The following is a 20332-nucleotide window of genomic DNA, read 5'->3' on the forward strand; positions in this document are numbered from 1 at the left end:
GACAAATCCCTTAATTTTTCCCAGACTTCACCTCATCAGCTGTAAAATGCTGCAAGACAGTTAAGTGAGATCCTTAAGTTAAGTGAGATGGAGAAGGAGGGCTATTTATGCTTTCAACTCATACAATTAGTCTTTTTTCAACTGTTAGTTACACTATTTGCTGCCTAATTTAACAAATGCTCGTGACTGAACTAGGTTGCCCACTTATTTCTGTGTGTCTCTATGGTTTGACTGCACCAAATGACTACAGAATTAATATAGAATACAATTACCACATACAAGAATTAAAAAGACAGTGCTTTAACATGCAGTAATGGGGACATGCTGCTCTGCAGAGGTTTGCTCCTCTCTGGTTCCTGGGATGACTGGAATTAATAGTCTGCATGGGCATGAGACAATGAAGAGCTGGGTTGAGATTTAATATAAAGCTGCACTTACAAGTTTTTATGACTCTATTTACTACAAATGAGAACACATAAAGCCTCCTGCATTCCATTATTAGCACATAAGAAGTCACCTAAGCACTGAGGCAGCTCTCAGCCCAACAAAATGGTAAATCAGGATAATTCCACCACAGTGCCACTATTCTCTGTAATGGTCCAATGCCTTGAGTAAGAGAGGACAGGGGAGAGCATGGCCTTATCCCTGCTCACAGCTGCTTATACACTCGGAGCTGTGCCTCAACAGCAGTAAAACACCCTGAATGCATGCCTGCAGTACCAAGGAAGGACAACTTTTTTCTCTTACCTGAGCTGAACCCAGCAAACTCCAGATCTTCTCTGCTACAAGATTCCAGATCAGAATGTCCTTTCTATTTGGAAAGTAATTTATGCTGCATAAGCATATGCTTTCTTGGAGCCCTCAAGTAATGAAAGAAGGGAAAAGGCACCCTGGCAAAAAAATGTGCAAATGTAAGTACCGGGCTCAGCTTGTTCCCTCCATTTTACAGTTAGAGATGAAAGTCAGTCTGTGGTTCAGCCTGGGGCTGTTGCAGAGCTTGTGATGTCTACTCAAGGGGAAAGCACAGCCAGAAACAGAGCCCTTTCTGTACCTTCTGGTTCCTGTCCTGTCAGATGCTGAGCATTCCCAACCCCTCCTGAAGTCAAGACAGCTCAGAAGGAGAATTCAGCTGGCTTTAGGTAATAGTTGAAAGTACAGTGACCCCCCTCCACAGAAGTGACTTCTACACTGAACTATACTCCTTTATCAGTGTATTAAAACATATTACTCATGTAGTCACGCTCACTGCTAGGCTAAAATCAATTCAGTCATGCATAGACCAGCCATATCACAAGCAACAGCAATACCAAACACTCAGACTGCACAATGATAAGAGCAAGATGATTTATTATGTACTGAAGAAGGAAAAAAGAAGAATAATAAGAAAAAAGTCTTTTTCATCAACTATTCCCTCACAGGGTTCAGTACAATATAAAGAAAATAAGGACAAATGTACAAAACCAACCTGACAAGAAGGCTCTAGATGAAATACATTCAAAGCACTTGCAAATGACGTTGCTGGACAGATGCAGAAGGAAATCACATCAAGTAATATTCCCCCTGCAAAACACTGACTGAAAACCTGATCTTATTTTTAAGAATCCACAGTCCTCCCTTTTCCCTGCAGGTGCTTCAGAGAAAAAGACTCATTTTGAGTTGTGATACGTGTTCTAAAGGAGAGATTCCCAGAACTACTCCTTGACCACATTTATTTGGAAGTGGATTTTATTTTCCACTCTCAAGATTATGCAGATGGCAAAGAAGCCAGCACAGCTCAAAACAATAGGAGCTTAGCACTAGCTTCAAAGACACCAGGACTATATCTCTCCATTTTCTGTCAATCCATTGGCAATCACAGCCATTTGTTTTTCTATAATGGGCAATTGATGTCCATCTCATCCAGAGCATCCTTGCATACATGACTGTAACATCTTTAGAGGGATTAAAGAAAAAAAAAGCACAAAACAAAACACATACATGAGAAAACATCAGCAGTATGAAATTCCTGAAGGGTTTTCAAGGCTTGCTCCTACTCAACTAAAGTCACTGTACTTCAAACTATTTTAGCTGGAGAAGGACCAAATTCTTGCAGAACCAGAAACACATTTTGCTTCAAGAAAGCAAAACTTTAGGAGTGTTGTAACCCAAACATGGGAGTAAAAGACAAATTTTAGCATGGTACCTTGCCTGGCCCTAACCAACATAATATATTTAGCTAAGGTATTTCTGTCACTCCTGCTTTGAAAGGATTATCATTGGTTACAGGTGAGAGTATTTACTTAAGTAAAATAGCAAAAGGACACCATGCATTAATAATAAGCTAAAATGTAAAGCTGTGCTTATGGCAGTAGCTTTCCCTTCTAATGCCCTATAATGGGCATCTAGAAAAGGGAAAAAAAGAGACAAGCAGCTTTACAGGAAAAAAAAAATAAATCTGCATTTTGTTACATTGATGACCATCCTAGGCAACTCCACAGCACTTCTCAGGGTGTCCTTTCTGATGTACATGAAGAAAGCAAAAAAAAAAAGTCAAAAGAGACCAACCTTAGGCAAGATTATAACACGTTTACTTATTAGTGCAGAACACAAAATAACAACTAATGGTGAATACAAAGAAAATAGCTTTCATACTCCTCAGGGGTTCCACATAGTTTACTTCCTTGCCTTAAAAGAAATGCTTCAATGTATCATGAACATCACATGTCTTTAAAAATATCATCCCAAATTACCAAAAAACCCATTAGAGGGGAAAAAACAACATGGTAAACCCTGGACATTTAAAGAGTGACCTGCAACAAAATCCCTATTTTGTTTGGCATGCAAAGAAACACAGATGATTCATTGGTTGGATTTGGGTGGTGTTGCGTTTGGGGTTTTCTTGGGGAGTAGATTTTGTTGGTTGGGTTGTTTTGGGGATTTTTTTTTTGCATCAAAGGAAAGAAAACAATACATATGCTGGAGGGAAAACATTTTCACAAACATAATAAATACCTGCTCTGATCCAAAAGCAAAGTGCGATGTAAAGATTCCTATTTAAACTAAAACAACCTACAGAACAATGCCTTAAATATTAACAAATCAACTAGTGGTCAGCACAGTAAAATAAATATGAACACATTGATTTACATTTTGTTTCTAGCAGCAAATGTCATCAACCTACTGGCCAATGTGACAGCTTCACAGAAATCCTGATTCTTAGGCTTGGTACTTGAACATGAAAGATTGACTGGGTCTGGAAATGGTACCACAGTCATACAGTAGCCTCCCCAGCTCATCTCTGTCAAATAGGGTTTGGCAAGGACAAGTTTTCAATATGTGTTTTGAACACTGATTTGAAGAACAGCTTTCACCAAAAAAATAAAATCAGGATCCACTCACTTTGTCATGCTGACATGTATGAGTTTGGATTGGCCTGAGCCCTCATGATATTAGTGAGGTGGGGTGTTTGCTCTTAGCAGTTAATGATCTTCTGTGCTGGAGGGAGACTGGGAAGTTCACAAACCATTAAGCAGTGCTGAAAAGGGAGAGGAAAGATTTGGTCATTTGTAGGAAAGGGTCACAACAAAGCACTGGGGCAAAGCAAGTCACAGCTGCTTCACTCAGCAAGAAATGTACTTCATACCATGTAGGAAACCTCTCCTGTTATTGTCACTTGAGTTCTACCATCTTCACTCTACCTGCTGTATAACTCACCACATTGAAATTCTCAGGATGATGACATTCACTTCTTGTACTGCCTTGAACAAAACCAAGCAGGTACAGGCCTCTGTTTGGGGCAGATTCAAGCCCCATGCAGAGAAGAATCTGCAGGAACAGCTCCCTGCATCTCCCCCACACACCCTCCCAAGCCCACTAGCACACTGATGTGCTGTGGCACATCTGCGCCAACTGTCACCAAGAGCACATGGAGTAAACTGAGTTTTGACACCTCCAGCAGTCACTGAAAATGCCAAATAAGTAGCAGATTGCTAGGCTGGGAGCAGAAGCAGCAACCAAAGTGATGAACAGTTGATTTTCAAGACATAAGAAAACAAACAAAAATGCCATCTTGGCTCTAGCAATAAGCTAGGCATCAGTACCTCCAGCTCCTGCCATTTGTATTCCACAAAGTGTTGCTTTTCTGCTACTAATTGCAGCCTGTGGGAAATGCCATGCTTTAATTTACAGCAAGAGAGATGTTTAACCATAATGCAGGGATCGCTCTGGTGAAGCACATTGTGGTAAGGCTCATCCAACTCCCTCTGTCCCTGCACAGTGATGTCAGACTAGCAGAACAAAAGACAGAATACAAAGAGAAATCCAGAGCCCGTTTCTGACAGCGAAAGATGAGGGGGGAAAAAGCTGAGAAGAGATTTTTGCAAGGGGAGTGTTCCTCAACATTGCACAGAGGGGGAGCCAGGGCAGGAAAGCACAGAAGAAACAGACTTACGAGATGTCATGATTGCTCAGTTAGTGCTTTGCAACCTGGGCACCTGTCCTACCTTCTAACATTCTCCAGTGTACAAACTAATTGCGCGTTGCAAAAAGGCGGGGAGGAAATCCCATTCAAGAGGATGTCCACTGACCTACCTGAATCAGCAGGGCAATGACTAATACAGAATGATGAAGGGGGTTGGTTTTGACTACTGTGCCTGGATTTCAGAAGGCTGCATCAAGGTTGTATGACTACCTGATGCCTCAGGTAGCTAAAGATAACAATAGTCAATTTCTGAGGAGTAGCCAAGTACAACAAACTTTCTGCAAGTGAACTAGAAAGATGGGTTCAAACTATCTACATTTTTTGTTAGTTTACTCATTTTCCTTTTTTTTTTTTTTAAGGCAAGCAGGAAGTCCTTCTGGAATGCAAAATGGCAAAAATAAAAAAACAAGGGAGTGGGGGAGCTACCTTCAACACTATACACTAAGTAGAATTTATCCTTGGTAAAATGCTACTGAAACCAATGGAGCCGCTTGTAATTCAGTGTTCTACCTAATGAGGAGTGAGAGGCAAACCATGATGCTTCCTTTACTCCCTCTCTGCACCTGCCACTGAAGTCAATGGAGCTGTACCAGCGTACAGCTGTAGCAGCACAGTGGTGAATCAGGTCCAACAGAGGTTACCTACAAGTTGCACTTGCCACTGGAGGCAGTGTTTTAGAAACACTGTGAATTCGATTCCAGTCAGCTCCTCGCACATAGCCAAATGAGCAGAAAAAGAAAAGTCAGCCCTACTTCTCTTTATCCCCTTTCTACTTTTGCTAGGGAAAATCAAAACAGAAACAAACCTTTTGGGTTTGTCTGCACTTAAAAAGTTGCTTAACAAGTTTCATGAATTCCTCTGCATGGCCAAAAAGCTGTTACTCCAACAATCATTACCTCTCACATTTACATCCTACCTAACTTTGGATTTTGATGGTCCCTAAAACACCGACATTCACATCAAGGAATGGAATTAAAACCCATCCTGAGATGGGAAAAGAAAGAGGGGGAAAATTCATCCACTATTGGTAGCTCTAGTCTAAAGGAGCATCTCAGCTCTCTTCTATAAGACCCATTGGGTTTTGTCCAGGGAATGGCATGGAAGTGAGACATACCAGTGTCTAACAGACACTGTTATGGACCCCAAGGTCCAAACAGCCCCCCTCTGCTAAAGCAATAGAGCTGCAGGCCAGAGATCCAACATTTACTCTCTTCTGCAACAGTATGCAAAGAAATTACAGCTGACAGCTCCTTCCAACCTATTCTCAACCTTACTCAGTCTAAGGCAGAATCAGAACAGAGCACATCTCATCTGAGCAGCTTTGCTTTTGGATTCACTTCATTAAGCCACGGAGATCCCCACCGATACTCTTCCGGGAGATGAGACACACCCATGGTGCATTAAGATGCTCAGCCACAACACTGAGAATCTCTTTCCATTGTTAACTGTTAGAAAAGAGTATTTCCAAATGGGGTTAATCAGCTGATATCCAATGCCAGATGTTTCAAATGAAATCTGCATCTCAGAGGAAGCAGTAAGAGGCAAGACTCTCCAAGCAGGAGAGGTATGCACAGCCTTTCTACAAGGATGTAGAAAGAATCTAGTCTGGGCTGTAATGGAGGCCACAAGCATCAATTTGTGGACAAGTACACCACCTAATTCACACATTCACAGGCCCAGTTCCTGCCCCTCTTTTACAAGCTGCCCAGAGATTCAGTCTGCTATAAGGAAGCATTCTGGAGCACTGCTCTGTGGTGCACAAAGAGGGGAGTGGGCTTTGCACATGCTCCACCCGTGTGGTAGAATCACAGAAGTTCCCAGCACTTCCTGAGCTTTGCATATTCATGCCGAAGGCTGAGAAGGCGACAAGAGTCCTCCCCACCACTCAATACAATTAAGAGCCTTAGATAATTAGCAAACAAACATCAAAAACACTTCATGTCCTGCACAGCATCATCCTGCCAACTATGACAGAAAAAAAAATCTAACCATACCATTAAGTTTGCAGGTGTTACATGTATAGCTCAAGAGCATACTCCTATCAAATGGAGCACAAAGCAGGGCATGTGGCAAACAGCAGGCAAGAGACAAGCTGCTCTAGTTGCAAACTACTACCAAGGGTGGCGCATCATTGTACATAGCCTAGGTTCTCCATCTCGCTCCGGTACCGCTGTTCGGACACTTTGCTTTTATGCTGTTTGCTTTCTAAGTGCTGTCTGAACTCCATCTCCTCGCTGGCCCCCGCATTGCACATGGAGCAGTAGAACTGGCCACTGGGGGTGACACACATGGCCAGATCCCGAGGAATCCTCTGGCGTGAACGGGGATTGAAGTAGGGACCTGAGGAGTCAACAGAAAAGCTTGGTTTATCCATAAGGAAGAAAAGCTTGAAGCAGCTCAGTGACAATTTTTAAGTCCACCAAAATGATTAAAAAGCAGCCAAAGATTAGCTTCTCTTACTGAACTTTATTTTCTCACATGACTTCTCCACTGAGATCCAGATGTACAGCGCTGTAGCACACAGGGGAGCAGCACTTGCTGATGTTTTCTAAAGCAGCAGAGCAGGCTTACTGCCCCAATCTTACAAAGACTCAATAGGAGTCTAATAATTTAAGTGATAAATCAATCATTTTTTTTCCTCAACCTTTCAATTCCAGAATTAGAATAGTTTCTGGATTAGAATATGCTGCTTCAATTTTCCATTAAAAAAAAATCACTTTGTGATAATTTTATTTTAGAAGATTTATCTTTTCCATGTGGCAGTGGCTAGAATGGCACAATTAAACCAAACTTCATCAGAAATCAGGGTTTCAGCTAATATATGTGCATAACACAACTTCAAAAAAGAAACAGATGCTGGGATGGACACCATAAAACACACTTTACATCACAGCAAAGAGGCAAAGCTAGCGTCTAACACCTGAGGAAGGACTCCACTCTAGGAACAGATGGTCTTAGAGGGAGGCTAACACGCTCTCTCATTCCGGTCATGGGAGTGCAAGTACAGGTTGATGTGCTACAGTAGGAGTCAAAGCACCTGGCCACTTGCCAAGGAAATAAAGCAAGAAAACTGTCGCCATTTAGAGCAGCCTTAGAGACAGGCAGATGGTAAATTAAGTTACAAACTGAGAAACTGAACTAACAAGCAGGCTGACAAAACAAAGCAACTTTAGCAGCTGGGAAAAAAAACAAAACATGCAGACATGAATGCTCAACGGAGCTAGGACTAGCTCTTTTTGCTACCTGTCTCTGCTAAAACAGAATGCAGAAACAGAAGAAAACCAAGCCTGTTTATTATTCATTATCATGCCAACTATAGAACAGATGCAAGCTCCCAGTTACCTGTGTTGTTTTGAACTGTATATATATTTCTTCTGTTCTGCATCATCTTATATTCATTCCCTTCTTTCCTTGCCCTCCGTTTGCCTAGTTCTGATGCATCCCTGAAGATTAAACAGATATGAGCAGCTGCAATTCAAGAGTATTCTGTGACAAAGACTGCCAGAGACACTGCCACATGCTTTCAGCCTGAGCGTGAAGTCAACAATACCTACGAGAATGAGTTATTCTGTGCTTCGGCAAGGCGCAGCCGTTTGGCATGATTTTTCCCCTGGTAGTGAGCCTGTGCCACAGCCGGAGAGCTAAACGAGGCATCACAAAGCTTGCAGTAATCGTTCTCTGTGGCCAAGATCACTCTGCCACCTGGTTTACTGGATCCCATCTAGCAGCAAAGGGAAAGACAGCATGTGAAACACGAGGTTAAGTTGTTGAAATATCAGAATCACAGAGACTGAGTGCAGTATCATCTTGATCAAGCAGCAAGAGAGCTGGAATTAGAGCATATGGATTAGGACATTTAAGCACTCCCCAAACTGTTCTTAAAAAAACCTTCACTCTCCCTGCCCCAGCCTCCAGAAGACTCTGCAAATTCCTTGAGATCTAGGCAAACCCCCAGCCTCAGATGGAGAGGAAAAGCAATCTGAACAAATACCCTGTGCCTCTGAAATAGCTACAGAGGCTTGCTTCTATCATAGCCACAATGCTTCTGACTGCTGTGACTTTCACACTGAGGAAGACCCACTGAAAGGTAAAAGCGCTTCTCTCTCCTGATTACAGTGTATCTAATCTCTCCACAGTGCTCTGTCTCTACACAGCTCCCTGACCACAGAGTTGCCTAACGTCTGATCCTGGTTGAGGACACCTCAATCAAGTCTTCAAAGGAAGGACCCAGGCTCAGGTGAGTAGCTCTTGCCATACGAAGGACAACTTGCCTGTCTAGTGAGACAGACCAAACACGGATCAGAGCAGCAACCATGCCTCCTCAGTGTGTACCATCCATAGAAAAGTGTCTTGTAGACAGTGCAGCAGCAGCCATTCATACACACAGCCATGTCACTGCAGCACTTCCCAAGTCAAATTTCTTTCTCATGTCCTCTGATATTGCTCAAGCTTACAGACACACACTATTCTGACTTCTATATTACAACGTGAATCCTCACATAGCCCTAGTGTGATCTTTTTATTGCCATGGATCATTTTCTCCATTAAAAAAAAAGTATATTATTATTATATATCCCAGCAGCTACAGCACCCAAGTCCCAAAACCTAGCGTTGGACCCAATTCTCTCTCAACTGAGTTTTGTGAACCACAGTTACTTTACATGGGACTGAGTCTCCCTCTGGAGGCTCCAACGGCAGGTATAACAGTGTGCCACTCATGGAAAATGCTCTTTGCTTTTCTACAGACAACAAATTTATGCTTTGGGAAATGATAAGCACAGCTTCCATCCCTGCACCATCACACACAAGAGCCAGGTTAGCTGTTAAGTCCCATGACAATCAGAAATGATGAATTGTAGAAGAAGAAAGCAAAAATCATCTCCTCTGCCTCAAATGCATCCAGCACATCCAGAATTAACCTGGATCACTAGGGGAACAATCCATTCACCCTACATACAGGATTGAGTACTTCAAAAAGAACAACAAAAGAGGAATTAGCTTAACAGCCCTGGGCAATGGGTGTAGGAGCACCATATAGGCTTCCCTTCATATAATGGAGTGATGATGCCATGCCCTTGTGTCCAAATCCAGCTCCAGCAATGCTGTTTTATACCTGCCCTTAAACAACCTTAATCAGCAGCACATCAGACTTACCTAAGAGACAAAGTATTTGCCATACAGAAATACAACTTTTCAAGTCCAGTATTCTGCTGCAAGAGCAGATCAGTATCTGCACCTTCAAAGGAAAGCAAACAGCTCACTCACAACAGGCTATTTCCACCCTGTGCCATCACAAGGAAAACTGCCAGCTCTGTGCAGTAATCCTCAAGATGCAAGTTCTAGCTATCCTTGCTGGAGGGTAGAAGACATGTAAGCAGCAGGTGATCACAGTCACCTTCTCCTGCCTTACCTGAGCTGGATGGGAGACAACCTGAGGTGGGGCAGGCTCCACCGAATTGCTCATTCTGGCAGGTGCTGGACAGCTATTGGCCGCATAGTAATTTCGGAGTTTCTTACTGTGGTTTTTACCCTGCAGAGAGAACCCAAATTAATGGTTGTCCTAATAATAGTATCTTACACTGAAAGAAAAAGGATCCAGAGACTGAAATGAGAAAGTGGTCATGAAGATGTCACCCCACATGTCACTCAGAAAATTACAGCTCTGGACTTGAGAGATGCTGGCATCCTCCCCTTTCTCTATAACACTCATCACCTAGCATTTTCTCAAATCAGTAGGTTTACAATTAGTTCCTCTATCCATTTCCATTTCATTTCAAACTAGTATTTTGTATTTTAAACATGAAACATTAACTGTTTTGCACAGCTTTTTGAGAAGCTTCAATGCACACACCAACACTTTATGTGGTTGCAAGCACAAGTTAACCATGAGACTGAACCCAAAAAAGCCTGCTTCCTATTTTGTTCTCTCTTGGAAAATACACACTGTAGTTCTTCTTCATGTTTTGAAAGCCTGATAGAGCTACATCAGAGTATGTATATGCATTGTGGATATGCATAAATGCAAGTTATGCACTACAAATGCACTTCTCTCTCTTCATGGCAGAAATATTCCAGAAATCAGATGCTGAAGCATAACACTAATTCAACCTCCCCCTTCACTGGCATGATACCACTTTTTCCAGGGGCAACAGTAAACCTGAGATTTGGATCTGATGTCCTGAGAATTTGGACAAACATCCTCTTGGATTTGTTGGTAGTGAAAGTTACTATCTCCATATGGCACACAAACATGGCACTGTTAAGAGGAGGTACAAGTACAATGGGGTAAAAAATAGAATATATTCAACCTCCCAGCAAAGAATCACATGCAAATAGGTCCTATTTCAGATAGGTTAACCAGACCAGTTGGAACAAAATTAATTTGGTCTGAACTGGTTCAGCTGATGCAAAAGTTTGCATAAATGGCCCCACTAACAGATCAGCTGTTGTGCTGATATGTTGTGTATAATCTCAGGAAGGAGGCAGCGATGAGCACACAGCAGCAGCTCCATTTCTTAACTGTACTGCTGGATCCAGCAGAAAACATCTGTCCAGGCCCTATGAAATCATGTCCATGGAATTGGAAGCTCTATCAGAGTGTACAGGTGGAAAATAGACTGCATAAAACAATAGAAAATTAGGAGCATCTGCATTTTCACCCATGTCACCATGGTACTACTTCTCTGTGCCTGTGGACAAAGTTTCCACAACATGTTCCAGCGATGACACCTTAAATGAAAGCACTGCAGCATACCTGGACAAACAGAAAATTCAAGGAGGGTGAAGATATGTCTAAAGAACAGTTCTAGCCACAGCTTTCAGTGCAGTAGATGGCAGAGGTAGCTTCAGATGAGCTAACTCAAATGCTGCTTCTGCAGCCACCTCAACAAAGCACTCAAAACCCCCTTGTGTATAAGCCCACACTTAGCTCTGTGCTACCACAGCAACGCTACTGGCAATGAATGTGCTGGTACAGGTGCGTCTGCACAAGCTGCGGATGCAGCAGCCCCAAGCACTCTGCCTCCTGCTACTCTCCTTACCTGGTAATGAGCCTGGGCTTGTTGTGCCGAATTCAGAGTGACATTGCACAGCTTACAGCAGAGGGGCTTACATAGTTCTTCCAGCATAGGGTCCTGCTCCTCCACCTTTGCAAGCTCCTCTTCTTGCGTGTGATGAATTGAAGGCCCCAGTCCTTGAGATTTTGGTGGGGACAATGGTGAGCTGGCTCTTGGCCTTGTAGCCACTGACATAGGAAGAGATGAAGGCTTCTCAGGATGAGGAAGAAGTCCTGCTTGCTGTAGAAGAATCATTGGCCGTGAAGACTGTGAGCATGCTACTTCTAAAGGATGAGGAGTCTTCTTCAGATCTAGATCAGAGACACAAATGCTGAGGTAAGCAGCACTAACAGGAACATCAACAATCCAAGGCACAACTACCATAACTTCACTGCCTCTACTTCCAAAGAGGATGAAGTCAGTTTGTAATAGTTTACCCCACATGAAGAGCAGCATCCCAGACAGCCAGGGCCAAATTAAAAGATATCTATGTAAGTGGATGGCAGTCCAAAATGTAGCTATTATACTCCATGGCACCTTCCTGGATGGGTGAAGATTCCTAACCACTATAGTACCCGAGCCACAGCACACACGTCTCACTGCTCCACGACCACTAGGATGTGACATGCAACACACACAGCACACAAAGCACCATTAATGGGAGGAATACACCTGTGAGCCGCATCATCTTCTGACAGCCTAAAGAAGTACTACAATGCATTACTGGTACTGATGGCTTTAAAAGAGCCCAAGTATTTCAAAGATAGATTTTCTTTATACAGAGGTAGACATAAAATACACACATGCAACTAAAATATTCACAAAGACTTTCTTGAGGAAAGATATTCTACAGTAAAGTTTTCTCAGGTAAGCCACAAAAGGCAAAGAATGAGAGCCAGGGTGAGCACACCTTGTGCACAGTCAACTCCCAAGGGTTCTCTTCCATGATCTTGTTCAATGACCTTGAGCTATTTCTTGTGTTTCCTTTAGTAACTACAATCAATGCACCATTTAAAGCTGTAGCTGCTGCTTCTGCAAAATAGAGAGCTTATCCCATGTTAACCTTTATTCAATTATTTCTCAGTTAATGCAAGTTTTTTTTTGAACTAACCCTAGATTTCCAACAAAGGTTTCTGAGAGGCTTATTTAATTAAAGTTTCTAAATCACATCTAAAGCCCACAATGAACATCTCTAGAATAATGCAGCATAGTGATATCACAAATCAAGGCACAGCTACTTTTGTTAATTTCTTATTAGCTTCTTATCATAACAAATCCTGTTCACTGCTACACTGGGATGGAGGGAAGCATTATCTTGGCCTTTGCAGATCACTCTCAACTAAGACTGCGCTGGTAGCACCCATGTTTATGATAATGGGATAGATTCACTTGTTTAAGCAAATAGTGAGCCACATCTACATTCTAAAACAACACTTCTGGAAAATCATGGAAAGACAAATTAAATATTACACAGGCACTTTGTTCCTAAGTCGCTTTTGAAAACAGAATCTGACTTCAAAGGCATTTAGGAACCTGGAGAAGCAGATAGCATTTATCTGGGATAACTTCTGGGATTTTCAATCTGCTAAAATTAGCAGGAGATAAATACCTTGCTATATTCAAGCTCTAGCAAATCCCAGTTGATGTCTGCATTTTGAGGTACTGTATTACCTTTCACAGTGTAGCCCCAGAGAAGTCTACATTCTATTAGGAAAATTGTAGAAGAGAGGAAAAAAAAAGATAAAAAAAATCACTGGGAGTTAAGCACTGAAGTGACACAAACACCTCTGAAATATTTACCTCTAAAGCCAGACTTCCAAATAATACAAGATTGGAGACTATACAGTTATTACTAGTAAATAAAAGTGGAGGGGGAAAAAAAAGCAACAGTTGCATTGCCTTGGGGTCAAGCTTTTAAGAAAGTAAATGACCCACCAGGAGTTTTCATGTTTTTAAACAGCCCTCTGCCACCAAGGCTCTGTGAAATTCCAGAAGAACTACACCTAACATCATGCTGCTATAAAAACAAAATCAAAACCAGCAGCATGAAAACTAATTGAAACAAGATAAAATGGAATCCATGACAAAGAAGGAAGAGGAAACATGGGAAAGGAATGGTACAAATTATCCATCAGCACTGTAAATTCTTCTTCCCAACTTCCAGCATGCATATTCCTGCTTAAGCAAAACTACAGGAAGAGATTTTGCTATCTTTAGTTTCCTCCAGCAGTACTCTGTAGACAGTCTAATCAATTTCAGTGGGGCTATGGATAGAACGAGTTCATATTCATGATGGTTAAATATATCATAATGCAGGTCTATCAAGGCACTTCAGATCAACTATGCAAGCAGGTAAGCATGCCATCCAATTTCTGAGTTTTATTACACCAACATAATGGGCCTCTTCCCTTAAAATGGGAGTAAATTATAGCCAAATACTTCATAAAGCAATATAGAGATCTAAAGTAAATGGCAACTGGGATCTATCTGTTTAATTTTGCATGAGTGTTTGTTGCATCAAGTCTTCCGTACGCAACTGTCACAGATGAGATTTGTCACGGACAAGATAGGACACAGTGCTTACAGGTTCTGCATCCACAGGGGAAAGGATACAATGCAATATTCTTAGAAAATCTTTACTTGCAAGGCCATTTACTGTTTCTTAAAAGCAAACAGTAGTCTGAAGATAAAATTAAAGCTGTGTGGGTTATTTTAAAATTAGAACCATTTGACCCTGGCATATGCAACTCCAATTTTCTTCTGATGGTGTTCTTTCATCACTGAATTATACTCAAATTATGTTGATTCCTTCTCACATTTAAAAAAAAAATCAATTAAAAATCACCCAAATCCAACTTCTTTTCATGTCCTTTTAACTTCCACTGCTGGCTGCTACAGATACTCTGTCCAGAAGGTAATAGGACATATTTGACTCCTCCTTTCCCTTCACATGAGAAGCTGCAAACTCTTTACATTACAAAACAGCAAAGGAATGAGGAACCTGCATCACCAAAGACAAAGGTAGAGCCCAAGGCAAGGTAAGAACCTGCAGTTCTTCTAGGGTGAGCTGCAAAGACATTCTGCCTCAAGACAGCTTCTCAGATTTCAGCCATGCCTCCTCCTACATGCCATATGGGCTAGGATATACTTCCACCCAGTGCCGGTTGTCCCCGGGTGGGTGCAAGGGAGACAGGATTGCAGCCCTCCTCACTACTTTCAGGTTGGGGATCTGAAGGAGGAGACCCAGTCTCCATGCCTTGAGCACCACAGTCTGGCAATACTCAGGCACTGCTGGTGGCACTGGTAACAGGAAGTAACCTCCACAGCTGTCACCAGCAGAGTTCTGGGAAAGGAACTGGTCTGGCCCCATATCTGAGCACTGTTTAATGGGGAAGGTACATATACAATGTGCACTTCATCTGTCATAAGTGTAAACCACGGTGAGACATCCATGTGCCATGTGTTCCCACCAGAATTATTTTTTAAATGCAGGTGAAGCAACTAATAACAGTGGTAGAAATCTATACAATGATGAACAAGTTCTGTGTTTGTGAATTTTTTTTGAAGACAAGAAACATTTCTCAGGTCCACTCGTACCTCAAAACACTGACATGACTTAACCTAACTTTGCCAGAAAGTTTACCTTTGGCCACAGCCTTGGCTTAAAGAACTCACCCTGAAAGGCTAGGTCATATCATGATGTTCCAGGGATCAAAGACAGTGCACCAAAACAAACATATCATGTACAACTCCACCTCAAGGTGCAGGGCCTACTAGCCCTCTGCTGATAAAGACGCATATTGAGTAATGCAGAAACAGGGGGCATTTAGCATCTTTTACATCAACGGGGTACAAGAAATCACGGTGTAAATGCAAGCAGGCATTTCTGCAAAGTTGCATGCCTTGCAGTCTTGGTGGTGCAAGCTAAGGGGAAAGGGAAAAACAAACAAAAACAACAAACCCAAACAAACAAAAAAACCCAAAACCAAACAAAAAACCCCACACAAAACCAAACAACCAAAGCCCCAGTACCTACTATCTCAGAATAAGAGCAACCAGAGCAAGAACTGAAGGCACCAATACACAATTCTGGAAAGGCAGAAACAGAATCAGCCTAGAGGAGAGGCAGATGCAGACACCCCCAGCACCGAAGCAGCCTAAGCCTCCCCACAAAAGGCAGAACGTTTGCGAGCCCCCCGTTACACCGTACCGACAGGCCAAGCCAGCTCTCAGCCCCGGTGAAAACCCAGCGCCCCCACCCGCCGAGGCGGGAGCTATGTGCCCCCCAGACACAACCCCAACCCCCCTGCGCCTGCTCACCCCTGTGGAGCACCTACCACGCCGGCGGGAGCTGCGGCCAGTGGCCCCGGCCCTCCACGCCGCTTCCCCCCGCGCAACTTCGGCCGGTCCCCAAGGCCGCAGGAGGGCCGGGGCCGCCGGGCACGACTGGGACCAGCTGCAGGAAGTGACCGCAGCGCGGCGGGGCGGGGCCGGGCCGGGCCGGCGGCGGGGCGGGGCGGGGCGGGCTCCGAGTCCGCTGACTGCGCACCGGCACTGCCGGTGCCACGGCTGAAGGGTTGGTTCCGCCTGGGAGGGAGTTGCCATGACAGCAGCAGCTGCCCCACTCTTGCTGCAGCCCTGCAGCGCTCGGAATGTGGGGGTTAGGGCATATTTTAGCTTACAGAGAACTCACCTGGAACACTATTCAGCTCTGGAGTCCTCAGCACAAAAGAGCCATGGACCTGTTGGAGCGGGTCTAGGGCAGGCTGCCAAAGTGATCAGAAGGCTTGGAGCACCTCTCCTGTGAAGGAGGGCAGTAAGAGTTGGGGTTGTGCAGCCTGGAGATAGAAGGCTCCAGGGACACTTTTTGCAGCTGTCCAGTATGTAAAGGGGGCCTAGAAGAAAGAAGGGGACAGACTTTTTAACAGGGGGCACTTTTTAGTGGGGTGATAGTTTTAAACTGAAAGAGGGGATGTTTAAACTAGATATAAGGAAGAAAATATTTACCACGAGAGTGATGAAACACTGGTGCAGGTTGCACAGGGAGGAGTAGAAGCCCCATCCCTGGAAGCATTCCAGGTCAGACTGGGCAGGACTCTGAGCAACCTGATCTAGTTGCATATGTCCCTGTTCACTGCATAGGACATTGAACTAGATGACCTTTAAAGATGACCTTCCAAACCATGCTATGACTCTGTGTGACCTAGTCACATCGCTGGCCATGCTCATTTCTTCTCCTGTCCCACCTAGCTGCTGGCTTGTCAGGTCTGATTGGTTTTGAAACAATCTCACAGAAACATTCAGTCACTGAAACACTTTTTGCCATTAGAAGCCAAAATGCACTTGAAAAGTTGTTCCAAATATTTGACTGCTCAGTCAAATCCTGAATGATGGTTTTGCACAGGGTAGTTTATTTATTTTTCCTTTGGCACCTTCTGATTTTGACAGCAAAAGGTGCAATCAATCTGGATTTTTTATATATAAACATCTTCAGTTTACTCTTGCTGTTCATAGCCAAAGTGAGTTAATCTCCCCTCAAGGCACCAAGGATGGCAGCACAGGCCTCACCCTCATGCTTTGGCCACCCTGTTTCGAAGCCTATGGAGTTTTTGCTGATTTTCTCCCATTTCATTACAACAGGAGAAGTCACTACAAGCTGAAACCATCACCAAGACTTTATGGTAGCAACCAGCTAACCCACCTGGGAATCCATTAGTTAGCCTCACTGTTTTCTGTGAGATCCTAAACAACTTCCCATTTATCAGAGCCTCACTACAGGCTGGAGTCACAAAAACATGCTAATTTGCAGAAACAGCAATGGGGTACATTTTGCCATGACCTGTGAGACTGGTGCTCCTGCTGATGGCTGGAGTTCCCTGTAGCAACTCAGCCTGGCCAAGGCTGCAAATTTGGTCCTGTGCTGGGCCCTGGGCCAAAATCTCAAAGAAGATAATTAATCAACACTCTCACCACCTGGCTCCAAAAGTTGCTTATGCTATCACTTCCACTGAGAGAATAAATATCACATCAAACCCAGAGTGATTAACTAAGATGCCTGAAAGATTAATCCTTGTCACCTCCTTCTTGTCATCACCTCAGTCTGATCCTCACTTGTTGGGTCTTGTTGGCTTTCATCAAGCTAATCCAGCCCAGTGCTCTCACTTCAGGCCCTGAAGCCCCAAAACTCCACGGAGTAGACACCTCATATGTTATCTATGCTCTTTGTAAGGCTTTTCACTTATTAGGCCACTCTTAACAAAAATCCCAGATTCACATACAGTGACTACATCCCAGCAGTAGCTCAAATCATAGAATCTTAGAATGGTTTGGGTTGGAAGGGGCCTTAAAGCCCTAGCTCCAATCCCTTGCCATGGGCAGGGACACCTTCCACTAGACCATGCAACCTGGCATTGAGCCCTCCCAGGGATGGGCCATCAATAACTTCTGTGGGCAACCTGTTCAATATCTCACCAGCCTCACAGTGAAGAAATGTTCCTTACATCTGATCTGAATCTCTTTGTTTGAACCCGAACACTTTCAGTTTGAAACCATTAGCCCTTGTCCTATCCCTACAGCCCCTCCCCAGCTTTCCTGCAGGCCCCTGAAGAAAACTCTGTGTGTTGCTGTTGACCCAACAGGGAAACGGGACAAGACCACACTGGACTCGGTTGGTCAAATCCGTTCCTCCCAACTGCAGGTGCTGAAGGGCGTTAATGAGTTTACGACAACAAACGGGACAGAGGCAGCGCCAGGTAGGTCCACGTCGTGCCGCAGCGTCACCTTGGGGCAGAACGAGCCCGTTACTCTTTTGTAAGCTTGCAGCCGGCTCACCTCCCGGACTGTAATCATGCGGCACCGTCCGCTCCGCCCACGGGACCGCGGACGCTACAGCGCCTCCCCGCCGCCGCCGCGCTAGGTGGCAGCAGGACACCGAAGCCGAGACTCCGAGGGAGCGGCCCGCGCTGACAGGAAGACGCAGGCGGGCAGCGCGCTGAGGCGGGGCCGGGGCGGCTGCCTCACGGCGCGGTAGCGTCACACCGCGCCCCGCCACCGGCGCGCGGAGCGCAACTCTCACCCCCTCCCGCCGCAGCGCACGCACACGCTGGCCGCCGCCGTGGGCCCCCTCGCACCGCGGTTCCACTTCCGGCAGGCGGTGCCATCCTCATCCGGGGTCAGGGCCCCGCTCCCTTCCTGTTATTGCTTGTGCGGGAGGCGCCTTCGTGGGAGCGGCGCGGGGGTAGCCGGTGTTGCTTCCGTCAGCGCCCGTGGGGGGACGGTCACTCGAAGAGGGTGCAGTGGTGGCTGCGGGGCGGCTCAAAGGGTTGTGAGTGCTGCGGGGCGCTGCCCGGCCCAGCCCTGCCCGTCGGGGCGGTGGCTGCGGGCCGGCCCGGAGGCGGGGAGGCCGCTTCTTTGAGGTGAGTGAGGTGGGGGTCGGTGCCGAGTTGTTTGACTCTCCCGTAGTACGGTAGCGCTCTCCGGGGCGTCCCGCGGTGGTGGCTGGGGACTTCCCGGCACTCCGGCCGGGCGGTGGCGAAGGGGAGCGCCGCTTTCTCTAGGCTGCAGGGTGTCTTGTTCGTCTTCGGCAGCCGGGGAGGGAAGCGCGACCCTCGGGTTACTGGGGAGAGAAGTGTAGCGGAGCTAGGCTGCGTCTTCCTGGAGGAGCGCTGCAGGGAGGCTTCCCTCGGCTGGGAAGACTTCAAGGCGTTCCTCTGCCAGACCCGGGTTTCCAGGTCTCCCCTTGTAGAGTCATGATCTGGGAGAGGAAAACCCCTGGTGGCTTCTTGCTTTCGAATGTGGCTCCCGCCACCCCCGAAACAGAGGTGTTTTCTATAAATATGGTTTAACAGTTCTTGCTATGGAGTGTATGGGGGCTCCCGGTTGGGCTAGTTAATGAGGCTGGAAGCAGAGCTTCAGACTGGGTGTGTGTATATGAATCGATGCCATACCCTCTCCTGTTCCCAGCTGCAGACTGCTGCGGTGTCACATCTGTGCTACCTGTAAAAACGTATTTCTCATTTCCTACTATGCAAAGATACGGGTTTATTGATGTTAAATATGGAACTATCTCTTATCAGTACTTGTGCAATTGCTAATAGACTGTTAACAAAACTCTGACTAAACTACTACCAACTGCCGGTTTGCTTTTCTTTTGGGGTTTTGTTACTGCTTTTCAGTATTCCTGGAGTTACTAAGTTATCAGACTTGCTACTTCTGTTACTGATATGTCCGTAAATAACTTTGTAGCTCTTTTGACTTCAGTGTGGTTGAACAGAAACTGCTTTATAAACAGTGGATACTCAGAACGAGCACGAGGAAAGTGCATGTTTAAAAGCAGACGATATAGACTGTAAAGCTTTGCATGAGTCAATTCTGCAGTTATGAGCATTCTGCAGCACACTTCCAATGAAGTGGTAAACAGAGTTCTGAATCTGGAGTTGGTAGTACTTAATAGAACAGGGTCTAGATTTCTGTTAATTATTTGTACCCTTGCATCCTTGCTTGAGCTACAAAAGGCATTTGAATTAATCACATTGAATCATTTATCATACTGAATCATTCTTTAATTTCTTTGACCTCACAGTTAATTTATAAAGATGTTCTCATACTTGTTGCTTAACTAACTCCCATGCTGCATGCTAACTTCCATGTTGCTAGGAATATTCCAGTACTTGGGAAAATGGGAGTTAAGAGTTTGCCTGCTGTGGAGAGCTGAGTGGATAAGCTGTTCTGAAATAAAGCCATGTGTGAATTTAGAGTTTCACAATGAGTGACTATTATTGAACAATAACATTGGCAAACTTTTCCAGAGTGGCGAGTT

At 44.7% G+C, this 20332-nt stretch overlaps 2 protein-coding genes across 12 annotated transcripts in view; one reads left to right on the forward strand and one right to left on the reverse strand.

The window, feature by feature from the left end:
• Positions 1-20332, reverse strand: part of ZMAT3 (zinc finger matrin-type 3) — a 56536-nt gene that overhangs the window by 31373 nt on the left and 4831 nt on the right. For 2 of the 11 annotated variants that reach the window (XR_010988161.1, XR_010988160.1), the window contains exons 1-7: positions 15852-15964; positions 11500-11825; positions 9870-9989; positions 8014-8180; positions 7802-7902; positions 3379-6799; positions 748-890 (exon numbers count right to left, since the gene is read on the reverse strand). Coding sequence is in view for 8 of the 11 variants with exons in the window: in XM_068145055.1 (XP_068001156.1) it covers positions 6588-6799; positions 7802-7902; positions 8014-8180; positions 9870-9989; positions 11500-11769 (870 nt within the window). In the remaining 3 variants the exon portion in view is untranslated. Of the gene's footprint in view, positions 1-747; positions 891-1330; positions 6800-7801; positions 7903-8013; positions 8181-9869; positions 9990-11499; positions 11826-12424; positions 12447-15550; positions 15604-15834; positions 15965-16207; positions 16423-16521; positions 18230-18345; positions 18472-20332 lie in introns of those variants that run through there. The other 9 variants (XM_068145055.1, XM_068145057.1, XM_068145059.1 and 6 more) reach the window with 9 other exon arrangements.
• The window catches only part of PIK3CA (phosphatidylinositol-4,5-bisphosphate 3-kinase catalytic subunit alpha), a 46632-nt gene continuing 44836 nt past the window's right edge, over positions 18537-20332 (forward strand). The window contains exon 1 of the mRNA XM_068145039.1: positions 18537-18929. The gene's annotated coding sequence lies outside the window, so the exon portion shown is untranslated. The remainder of the gene's footprint in view (positions 18930-20332) is intronic.

This window comes from Melanerpes formicivorus, unplaced genomic scaffold (genome assembly GCF_026170545.1).
Source record: "Melanerpes formicivorus ecotype bairdi unplaced genomic scaffold, bMelFor1.0.p_v2 SCAF_12, whole genome shotgun sequence".
NCBI classification, from domain to species: Eukaryota; Metazoa; Chordata; class Aves; order Piciformes; family Picidae; genus Melanerpes; species Melanerpes formicivorus.